Source organism: Cynoglossus semilaevis, chromosome 15 (genome assembly GCF_000523025.1).
Source record: "Cynoglossus semilaevis isolate Cse_v1.0 chromosome 15, Cse_v1.0, whole genome shotgun sequence".
NCBI classification, from domain to species: Eukaryota; Metazoa; Chordata; class Actinopteri; order Pleuronectiformes; family Cynoglossidae; genus Cynoglossus; species Cynoglossus semilaevis.
This window is the reverse complement of record NC_024321.1, coordinates 11,764,626-11,777,022: the sequence shown is the minus strand read 5'-3', so window position 1 is coordinate 11,777,022 and position 12,397 is coordinate 11,764,626. Positions and strand designations below refer to the sequence as shown.

General features: G+C 39.9%; 1 protein-coding gene across 1 annotated transcript in view; it reads left to right on the top strand.

Moving 5' to 3' along the window:
• ppargc1b (peroxisome proliferator-activated receptor gamma, coactivator 1 beta) overlaps positions 1-12,397 on the top strand; it is a 73,300-nt gene that overhangs the window by 42,884 nt on the left and 18,019 nt on the right. The window contains exons 2-3 of the mRNA XM_008327169.3: positions 5,979-6,164; positions 10,897-11,097. Of these exons, the coding sequence (XP_008325391.1) occupies positions 5,979-6,164; positions 10,897-11,097 (387 nt within the window). The remainder of the gene's footprint in view (positions 1-5,978; positions 6,165-10,896; positions 11,098-12,397) is intronic.

The following is a 12,397-nucleotide window of genomic DNA, read 5'->3' as shown; positions in this document are numbered from 1 at the left end:
CCTGCTGAAGATTTAGTTTTTCCCCTTAGTCACCGTGTCTCATCTCTGTGAATGTAAAGGCAGGTTCCTGATGAAAGAAAAAAAAAGGTGTTCAGTCAAGCTTCTCCCAACAAATGACGACTCAACTGTGTGAGATAATGATTCGTATTGATCTGCATCCTAATCTGTCTCCTCCGCCCTGTGTCCCCTCTGAGCATTGTCATTGAAACACTTCTGCCTCAAAATCAAATGGAAGATAATTGGCTTTTTTACACAGCTCCTGTTAAATAAGATGGGGGATGGGAGGCAGGGGGGAGGGAAGGGGGGCACCGTCAGTTAGCAGTAATTGAAAACATCATCTTTGTGTTTCCTACAGAGAGATAAATAGAGCCAGAATGTTCTAAATTTCCATTCTCATTATTTGTTGCAGTGTTTTTGACGGTTTAGTTCAGCGTTGTGTCATTTTATGTCACAATTCTGCCTTGTCGTATGTGAGTGGACTATTTAAACAGGGCCAAGGATAAAGGTGTGTAATGACTGAATTGTGATGTTAAATATTGTTCTTTGACAGTGCTACTGAACTGTTTAAATTTACATGACATCATTATGTTTACTGTAACATTTTTCTGGCATGCCTAACAGAACATTAATTTCAAAGAAGAGAGGAAGAGACTTTGACGTTGCCCTTTGACGAGGAAGTGAACACATTTGGGATTTTCTGATGTGCTGCTCATTTTCTCTAAACGCAAACAAACACTTATACATATATAAAACAGATTTGTCATGTTCTCCAGGTCTAGCCCAAGGCGGTGTGATGTAGAATGCCTTGAGTATGTTTGGATTTTCAACCTAAAGTTTTCAAATTTACTTCACTCTACACCGGCAGAAATAATCCAGACAAACCAATAGCTGGCTTCTGTTAGCTGCAGGAATCAATATGTTCATCATTCGTTCTCTGGGTAAAATGCCTCTGATCTAAATATTTTCTGTAGATTTCATAGATTACACTCCAGCTATTTTGTGAAACTGTCCATTTACAAATGTTATTCCTTCATTCTAAACCAGGGAACCATAGGAGTTCTTTTTACAGTTTAACCATGATTAAAAAGGATTTATGGAGCCAAATTTCTTTTCTTAATTGCGTGTCACTTCTCACTGATCAGTGCTCATGTGCATGGGCCGGGTTCATTGGTGAGGGTCGTTAGACTGTAGGTATAAGTTGCACTGCTGGGACAAGTGTAGTGTCATTTATAAACCACTTCCTGCCAAAGTGACCTAGAAGAAAAGTGAGAGTTCAGGGAGTGGGACACTTAGCGCCGTCTCCTGTCTGCCAAGTTGCCTCATTTCCGCCATGTTCCACCAGTGCGAGAGGTTGGAAGGTGATTACGACTCCCTCTCTCTGGCTCCTCTCATCATCATCTTTCATAAATATGGGCTCAGCTCTGTCATTTAACCTTCACATGTTCCTTCTTCATATTGATACCGTTTCTCTTAGCTTCATGTTGGAGATGTAAAGTTTAAACTCTAGTTGTAATAGTGACATTATGTGAGTGTTTCATTTAATAATAGTCTAGTTAAAAAAAGGAACTCTATCTAAGACTAGCATGTAAAGTATTGTAGCTTTATTTTTGGAATATGATGGTTGTTAAACGAAGATTTCCCAGACATCCTGTCAAGTCAGCCAATCGGATCAACCTTTTCATCCACTCACACGTGCCATCTCTGTTGAGGCGTTCTCCTCTGAAATCATCTCCACGTTTTAACAGTTTACAAATCTGAGCTATTTTTATCTGGAAACAAAGAGTCAACAGATTAACGCTGACTCTTAAGAAATAACTTCAGGGCTCATCACTGGGATAATCCTTCTACAGCATCACTGCTTTCTTTCTGTGTCAATACTGCAACTTGAACGTTTGTAGAAGTCCATCTCTTATATAATGTTTGTGCTTTTACATAAGTTCAAAGGCGGAAGTGAGAGATCTTTGCCTCAGCAAATCCCCACACTCCACTGCTGTGTCTCATTGTCCTTCCATGTCCACTTGCTGGTTTTAGCTGCAGTAGCTCTGTCACATGTGAACGAGCTATAAATACTCCAGGTTTAGAAGACAATCTTCTCTGCACCCTTTTTTTACACGGCTAAATGGACCGGCGAATTGTTACAGAGACAGTAATTAACCACAAATGGAAGTCGCCATAGAGGATGTTTCTCTTTCTCTCTCTCTCTCTCTCTCTCTTTCTCTCTCTCTTTCTCTCTCTCACTCTCTCTCTCTCTCTTAGATTTGTAGTTTCATGACCTTCTAAAGTCCCAATTAACTTGTTCCAATCTTTCTTTTGCACTAATCTCACACAACACAATTGCATTTTCAGTTTGTGTCCCATACCTTTGTCCACTGGGTCTAATGACTCTGTCCACAGTGAGTGTTCCAATGCTTTGGTTAAAATAGAGAAGAAATATTCACTCTAATTTCCCTAAAATTCCCGTCAATGAATAGATTGTTATTCATATATCGTCTTCTTCTTTCACACACTTCAGACGTGGATACTGTCTCAGTTGGCCGTGCACGTATTCAAACACGAAGCTTCACTTCCTCCCATGAATGGTGTTGAGTCAGTTCATCTGTAGGGCTGCGGTCACCGAAAAGAGGATGTACTTCCTCCAACAGCTTTTCTGGTGTGAAAAATGATATAGGATCATATAAAGAAGTCACATCTCAAGGTTTCTCAACACAATGTAATGAGACCTGCATTTTAACTGTACGTTGGACGCTGAGTGACCGGGCAGGCTGTGGAATTGCTGCATGCCCCTCCCACTGCTGCCACCGAGATGCTGCTGGGATGCAAGTCACGTTTATGTGTGTGTGTGTGTGTTAGTTTATTGTTGTTGTGCTACATCTTCGTCATGTTTCTGCGTAGCGTAGATTTAAAATTTGAAGATGGGGAGTGGGATAATCTTCCTCCTCCATCCATGTCAAGGATTTCCTGTTCGCTGGTGCGACATGTTTAGGTGTTTGTAAAACCCACGTGTCGCCCCCAAGGTTGTTTTCATTGATTGATGGCTTTAAAGAGGAGGTAGAAGAGGAGAAGAGAGAAGGTGATAAAGGAAAGAAAAGGAGAGACAATCGGGAGGAACAAAGAAATCAATTATTCCTCGGACTTTACGGGCATGTATGGGCAAGGCAGGGTCATAAGAAGGGAAAGAATCAAAGTAAAACGAGGCGAGGGATTGTGAAATGACAGAGGGGAGAGATGGAGAGAAAGAGGAAGAAAAAGAAGGAATGGGGCACGTAGAAGCTAGAAAAGAGGAAGGGAGGTGAGAGAGGGAGTTAAGGAGGAGCAAGAGGATTAGATGGAGGGAAGTAGAGATGAAGCAGGGGGAAGAGAAGAAGAGCAAAGAAGAGAAAAAATAGAATGTCCAATAAAAGACAAGTGGGGCAGGAGTGGAGAAAATGATGAAGGGAGAAGGAGAAGGAAAGAGGTTGGATAAGAAGGAGAGTGATGTAAAAACAGTTGGGTTAAAGGAGGAAATGTTGAATCAAGGAAAGGACAGGTGAAGGATAGAGAGGATGAAAAAGGGGATGAGATGATAAAAGAGGGATAAAATGATGAGCGGGAGGGAATTAATCGTGGAGGGGAATGAGTCAGGAGCACGTGAGGAGGGATGTGAGCTGACTGCTAACTACAACACACACACACACACACACACAGGCAGAGTGAGGTATAAACACACATCTGCTACAGGAAGCAACGGGAGAATCGTACAGAGGGCATCCTCCTCCTCCCTCCTGTCATTCCTCCTTTCCATCTTTTTCTTCTTTATTAAGTCACGACCGTGTTGCTCACTGCTTCATCCTGGTCTGTTCTCTTAACCAACCATTATTCTCTCCTTCTTACTTGCTCAGTTTTCCCTGCGGTCTATCTGTTCATCCTTTTTAGTTGTCCTCCCTGCTCCCGTCCTCCTTTTCAGAACCCCCTGTCATCTTTCTCCCTCTTGACTTCACACCTTCGTCCCTGTTCCCTCTGTCCACTCTGCTGATTGGCTCTGTGGTCATGCCTGCTCTGCTGTGTAATTTATGGGACCATAACTGATATCAGCTTACGTTTCCTGTAACCCAAATAAAAGCCTTATGGAATGGACAAAATGAACATATATAAAATAACATGTAATATATATCTATATATGTATATGTATGTACTTTGTACATAAACATGAACATTTCATTAATTAATACAACGACAGTTAAAAAGTAATTTTCATTAATTAATACAACGACAGTTAATAAGTAATTTTTTTGTTTTTTTTTTGTTTTTGTTTTTTTTTTTACATCACTGGTTCCCCTCCGACCATAGTTTGACGGGAACAACATCCAACAAGTGTTTACACGTAGCAGCGTGATTCAAAAATCTGCCGTGACATCATACACTTGGTGGAAAATTAATTTACATCTGTCCTTGTCATCTCTTTATGAACTCAAAGGTGTTTTTGTCCTTTACTTTAGTTCCTTTCAGAGACAAACACTGGAGGAACAATGTGCAGTTCAGTGTCAGTTGAAGGTTGAATTACCACCGAGGAAATCTGATATGGAGGGGGTTGTTTGATTCTGTTTGAAAGACGGTTGCTTTATAACTGGTCGGCCCTGTTTATTACTGCAGTGAGGAGACTGTAGAAGGAAGTGTGTGTGTGTGTGTGTGTGTGTGTGTCAGAGAGACAGAGAGCATGCTTCCTCAGTGTACATACAATAGCTCATTGATCTTTTCTCTTGTCTTCTCAAAGAAAACACAGAAACAGCTTCAAAACAAACTCTTGTTTCTTGTTAAATACTACTTGCTGCCCTTGAACTACTTTTTTGTATCCTCAAATATTTCAACCCTGGTCCGTCTAGCCCCTGAGACCACAGAGTTTTCTCTTGACGCTCAGTCACGTACGCACACTTCCTCCTCTCTATTTTTTTCTCTACTTGATGTGACGTGGCTGGAAGTTTCTGTGTGAAACTCAGCCATGTGTTGTGTCTGCAGACCACGTGGCACTGGCTTCAGTTTGAAAGAGGGTTTAAGAAGATCTCTGTTTAAAAACCTGCAGGGCTTTCCTCAGCATTTTGATAGTTCTTCATTGAATTATCTGACGCATTGTTTTTATTGTAGGAGAATGTAATGTGTTTTTGGGAAGATTTAATTCTTTTTTAAAAGTTTTAGAGAATGTTTGTATTGCTTGCTCTTAAAAGTCTGAGAAGAAAACGACAGAGCACTATTATTGCTTTAATTAAGTTTATTTTAAATTTATTTTTTAATAAAATTAGACGTAAAGTGAAATTATTTTTTTAACCCTCAAAATGTACTCCAGAATGGCAAAACATCAGGTCATGTCGGGTCAAATTGTCATTTCATGTACCTACATAGTATAATTTGCCAAATAATTCTGTACTTTTAGTCTAACCTCTCTCCAAGCTAGTGCCACCAAAACATTCCCTAGATCTAGGGCCAATACACCTTGTTAACATGAAAAGTATTTTTTATAAGATGTACAAATGACATTTGGAGTCAGTTTGGAGTCATAATTCCACTTGATAACATCAGGTATACATGCTGTAGTATTAGACCATGAGGAACCTTTCAGGTTCAGCGTGACTTATTTTCCTGTCTGCTATCTGCATTGTAGCAGGCAGATGCGTCTTTTGGTCTCTGTCGAATCTCCTCAAACGTGGAAGTCTCATTATCTGTAATGAGTAGCTGTTGAGAGACGAGGAGCTGTTGATGAGAGCTCCTCCTGACTCAGACACTGAACGGTGTAATATTATACCATATTTGCCAGACGACAGCTTTTATCCAAAGTGCCTCACACTACTCCAACTCCCAAACCTGCATGTTTTTAAAGTGTTTCCCCCAGTGGGAAACAAACCCTCAACTCCTTATAGTACCCTGAGCAAAGTGCCTTTACAAAAATGGAAACTCTTTGTCCGTAAACATAACTATTTTTCTTGTATTTCTCTTTCCTCTTCTTTTAGTATGGGGAGGAGGAGGTATGTTCGGACCGTTTGGACACCGATTTTTCTGACATCGACCTCTCTCAGCTGGACACCAGTGACTTCGACAGCGTCAACTATCTGAATGAGCTGCAGTGGTGCAACGATCAGCCAGCAGATGCCTCACCTGCTTCCATTCACTATAGCACAGCAGATAAGCTGTTTGAGGTAAGGTCTCATCAAAATCCAAGTATGTGTTGTTTTGTTTTTCCTGGTAAATTAGTTGGTCTTTATTCTGCGAGTCATGACGGATCAAGGAACCCTTTGTGTCTGTCTTAGAAAAAAAGCTATAAAAAAAGGCCTTGAAATCTGTTTTGATTAGCAGAACACAAACAACCACCTGCAAATCAGAGTGTCGCTTCAGGTTGATGAAATCCAGCCAAAATTCAGCTTTGGTCTAATCAGAAATTTATGCAAATGATGCAACATCTGCAGGTACAGATTTAAAGGCACAAATGAGTCCTTTGAAGCCAGGTTTGGTGTAATCAAATCAGAGCAACCTTTTCAAAAACTGGAACAAAAATGTTGAATACAAGGCAGAAGGTCTTCCCATCTGTACCAGAGGCCGACTTACTGAAACGGCCTGGTGACTATTTCATCTTTACACACCATCAGCGTTCAACTATAGCAGTTTTCCTATAGAGTTCAATGTTATTTGCATGTGTAAATGGGGCAGCCAGCTTTCATGAAGGGCAGGTGAAGATGAATGAAAAGATGGAATTTATTTCTGCTAAAGCCATTCAGTGTTGCAACCTTCTTGGTATTTTTGCTTTATTGGGCCTCAAACAGATGTTATGTGGACAGTGGAACAGCTGCAAGGAGATGGGATATAATTCAAGTTCCTCTGAGGCCAGGAAATTCAAACAGAAAATTCAAACATTTTCTGGTGGAAAAAAGGCAATATTTAAAAAAAAAAAGTTTGGGTTTTTCTTTTGTATTTTTTTTAATGTTGTGTATTTTATGATGTGTTTTAAAGTTACAGAACATTAACATTAACATAAACAACATTACTAAAAAATATTAGGATAGTGCTAGAAAATGATAGAAACTTCCATGGACACCATGGAACAGCCAAAAAAATCCACTTAATGAGTTTTAACACCTGAACACGTTGCAGCATGTGAAGCAGCCTTTTGGTGCTGTTCGTTAATTTTATCTCTTATAGCTTTTGTCTTGGTTATTGGCCAGTTATTTAATCAGGAATGATGAACTCGCAGCCAGTGTTTTTCTGTGTCTGATACATGCAAAGCCTGGATCTTTCACCTGATCCCCACTGAAATCTGGTCACCTACTGGACACTGCCAAGAAGGTCATTGCTAATTATGCCTTGTGAAATATGATGATGGAACTGGTTCGTCAGGGTGGATAAGTCCAGAGCTCCAGTATCAGAGGTCCTGACTGTGATGACTTCAGGGAAGACCCTCATTGATTGTCTATAGGCTTCCATTTCCATCGACCGTCAGTGGGGTTATTTAAATACATCACCTAAAATAAAACGACAACTACAGGAGACTTAAAGATTCATTCAGCTGCTCATGAAAATGCTCCAGTTCTGTGAAACTCCACTGAGTATTGGTTAGAGGAAGGCAAGAGCTGTGCATGATGGGAATGTAGCAGAGGTGAGTGGAGTTATTTTGGTTTTTGATCCACGTTAGCAGACACAGGAGTCGTCCAGTAGCACAGGAACGTCATTTTATTACACAGGAGTGAATTAGCGGCGGCATTTATTTGCACTGACGCCACATCGTCTTTATGAGTGTGGAAAGGTACGAGGGCATAAAGCTAAAAGCTAAAGCTAATAGCTTAATAAATACTGCAATCTGTTGACGACAGCCTTCGATTGGTGAAGACGTAGAAGCAAAGGAGTCAGAAGATAAGTTATGACTTTGCACGTTTGTTTGGTTTTTGTCTTCTTTCGACACTGCCTCTTTTTTAATATTTACTATTTATACTTGATATTTAAGAATTCCCACAATTTCTCTCTTCGCATAAGTCCCGTTCTTCCCCAATTTTCTGCCCAACTAGTTATACTTATAATAATTTATATGATCAGAAACTGTTGGTCATCTGTTCGTTTCAACCACTGTACATTTTGTTAGTTCTTTTTTATTTTAGTCAATACATTATTGATCAGCCAAAACGGCAGAGCAGACGGGTCACATGACTGACTGTTGGTAACACAGTAATAAATACAATGGTAGACTAACCACTCAGAGGCAGCTGCGTCTCTGTCTTTCTGCTGCCTGTCAATATACTACTGATTAACTGTAGCCTGTGGGATTATAATCCCATGTCCTGTCAGATTGATTGTTTTTCTGTAGTATGGATCAATTCAGTGTACAGAAAACACTGTGTTAAGTCTGGCTAATACTATGTTAATAATTATAAATATTTTTGTATTACAATAAAATATTAGTGCAGACTGTGCATTTACGGATCTTTATCTCTCACATTTAATACTAATTTCAGTCCAGAAAATGGCATTCAAATACAACTAAAATGCACATACTGTAAAAAAAAATCATGATCAGAAATCATCACCAGATTCTCTGTGGTTCAGGGTGTGTCTGCCCTGGTAACCAGAAATATATATATAAAAAAAACTTTGATCCTAAAATATGACTTAAATACACATTAAAAGATTATGAATTAACGAAAAAGTGTACAGCAGTTTGTAAAGTTTACATTGGGATTAAATAACAGCAGAACTAGCATACACTAATCCTCTTTATAAATAACTATAGTAGTAAGGTGTCTTTAGTCTCTGTGTTGATTCTGCCAATTTCTGCGAATATATAGTTACACTGATATGAGTAATAGTATCCATTTACATCACTAGTTAAACTGCTTATGATCTTAGACTAACATTCTCCGTCTTAATTATTTACCTGATGTTTACTATCAGAGCTTTTTAGACTTCAGCGTTCAGTGAAGACAGAGACGGAGAGAGTCGTAGAGGCTGAGAGACAGAGAATAAATTAAATAATAAATAGTTTGGCAGCCGGGAACAGATAGAGTCGGACGATAAATGGAGGAGACAGATGAATGGAGCTCGGTGGCTTCCCGTAGGCCAGTCATGCTATCACCTCTCCACCAGACTCCGCTCTCAGCAAGATGGCTGCTCCACAACGGTAAATAACCCCAGTGTGGATGGAGCACAACCGAAGAAAGATTGAGTGAAATTAAGATTGAATATACAGATATGGAATCTCGGGATGATGGATGTGCAGTGGTACATTCTATGGTTTAAAACTAGTTGAAATTACACTTTTATCACAGTTTATCAGTGGTTTTAGCCCCTTTACTTTGTTGTAACTACATGCTCCACCAGGAGGCGCTGTCGTCTGCGATGATGGTGTTTTGTCTATTATGAATGCTTTGTTATTATTTACATAAGGAAAGGTGAAACCAGACCAAGTGCTTGATCAGGGACCGTCTGCAATTTGGCAAATTTAATGGTTCCATTTAATTACTGTAGTTAGTCTCATTAACTTATTATTGATGTTGATTAAGCAACTATTAATTAGTACCTGACGCAGACACCCATAAAGGCTTTAGGTCATTTTCTTATAGCATTTTTTATGACTTATTATCGTTTTACAAAACCCTCAATTTTTAAGTGTAAGCTATTTGCACTTTTTATATATTTTTATTTTCTCTTCCAGAAGTTTCTACTAAAATAGAAACCTATTAGATTTCATGAACTGCCTATCACAGTACAGTGGTGCCCTAACACAGTTGCCTATACAGTAACTGTTACACAACATACTGTAAAAGGTTTGACTTTCTGTAAGCGTTTGAAACCCTGAGGATCGCAGAAAAATCCTACCTGATGTTAGGATATAATCTGGGTTTATGTTCTCTAGTTAGAAACCAAAAGAATCGCCCCCTGTTGGCTACTGTAATAAATACTGTTTTTAGGCACTTCCTCATTGGCTTCATGAATGCACCACACTGTTGCTGTATATACCAACACAGGAGGCTCAACCCAGACAGTCAAAGAAGTTGACAATGATGCAGGTCAAACTCTTGACCTCTACGTGAAATAAAACTCCCTTTCTCAGCAAATCTGCATAATGTTCTCTCTAATAAGGATAAAGGTCAGTTCTGAGTGCGTTATCCCCTCTTATATTTTCCATGTAAATAGACGAGATGAGGAGAGAAGCATTGATGGAATACAGATAAGTGTTGACCAGTATTAACAAAGACGAGGAAGGTCAGAAAAGTACAGCAGGTTTTCGGGGAATGATTCAGCAGAACACCCAAACCTCTGTTTTTCTTCCTCAGCCAAGGGCAGTACATAAAGCTGTGAATGTATAAAATCAAGCAGATTTTAGTTATTTTTGGTCTGTCCTCACAGTTGAAGGGTCAAAAAGTGGTTCATGATGTTCCATGGAAACCAGGGCTCACACATCAAATACAGATGTGAACAAATAACAGGAAGTGCATAAATGTTTAACCATCACACAGGGAGTGTCTGAAAGACCAATACTGGAATGGAGTTTAAGGAAATGAATCATTGTCCATTGGAAAATCTGTGTCTCGTTTCTCCTGATCTGCCTCTTAGCAGTGCGAAGTTCAGACTCCAGGGATAGTCTACCTCCGAAGTGTCGTTGGGTTCTGGGAAATGTAAGGAATTCTCAGATATTCGGATAACATAGAATCAATTTGGATACCCAGCCTTTGCATCTAACCCTGAGTGAGGATGGGCTGATCTTAGTTACAGTCAATATTGGTCAAAATCGCTGTAACAGATATGAGAAATTAGACACAGTTTGATCTGTCAGCTCTAAATATCACAAAAATGCTTTTCATGAATCACACGTAAAAGAAGAAATCTGCACCAAAAGAAAGAAAAACAAAGTATAACTGTGAACCCTTTGTTCTGTTTTAACCCCAGATAGAAGAGGAGAACGTGGACCTTCTTGCGGCTCTGACCGACAGTTTGGATGGCATAGTTGATGCCGAAGTGGGCGGGCTCTCCGTCTTTCGTACCCTGGGTGAGGAGCCTGACCAGGAAGACGAGGAAGAGGACAGTCTTTCTCTCAGCGCCGAGCACCTCAGCCCGTCCCTGGGCGCTGAGACGGAGAACCGATCACTAGTAAGAAGTTTCACCACAAGTAGAACATGCGTTTATTCTGTCTACTCTAGAAGCTTTTAACCTCATGACACACTTTTGAATACGACACAGACATTGTCAGCACACATTCACTCGTGCTGTTGCATCACACATCTGGAAATCAAAAGTCTCCTTCAGCTGAGAGACAGAATTCTTTAATGCAGGCTTCAAACACTCTCCCCTCAACCCTCCTCACCCCAGCGGTGTTGAACCTCTCTTTTCCCATGATCTCCCTATCTCACTCCTTCTTTCCCCCTCTCTCTCTCTCTCTCTCTCTCTCTCTCTCTCTCTCTCTGTCTGTCTGTCTCTGTCTCTCCCTCCTGTGTTTTACACACTATCTCAGTCTGTGAAACGTTTGCTAACCTTGATGTCTCCCTTGTCGGCCCATGAAGGTTCAAAGTCTGCCTCTAACTCCAGAAAAACAGAGGGGCACTGGGGGCGCGCAGTCACCTTTCATCCCATCCTCACTCTCACCCTTTGTGTGTGTGTGTGTGTGTGTCACTGTTTATGCTATTTTTGTGAAGACCCTTCCACTTAAAGATAATGTAGAGAAAAATAAACCAATGGAAAATGTTCCTCAATAATTATTTATATATTATTTATTATTTATAATATTTACATGAAGCCACAGTTTACGTTAGTCACAGGTTTGTGTTGGTGAATGACTCTTTAGTTTGTCGGAGAATTCCACATTCTTATGACATGTTGCATATTTGTACAGTATGTAGACTAAAGCTGAACTTAGACCATTGACACCACTGTGTTTCATATTTGTTTGACGGCTCTGGATTGTAACTGTAAATTAAGGAGGAAAGGAAGGAAAGTGAACTACTTGTCACTGTGACAGAGCACACCACTGCACACAACCAAATGCGACCTCTGTTTTCAACCCATCACCAAAGTGAACAGTGGGAAGCAGTGTGTGGGGATGGTGCCTTCCTCAGAGCACATTCATAATGTATGAATATCATACACAATAATGTATGATATTCATACATTATTTTATCAAATGTTGTTTGTAATTATTATTTTTTAAAAATAAAACTAAAAAAGGGCAAATTAAGACCAAAAACAAAGTTTAAATCAAATTTCCTGTGCACTGTATGGAAGAACTAAAGATATAGAACATAAATGTTTTTAAACTTCTGAAAGAACATTTTCAATTAAATTATCGGTTCCTCACAAAATCCAAACACATGTTCCCTTCCAACACGTGGTCAAGTTTATGAATCCTTGCTTGTTTTGAACCCCGTACCTCCCCCCCCCCCCCCCCCCCCCTCCC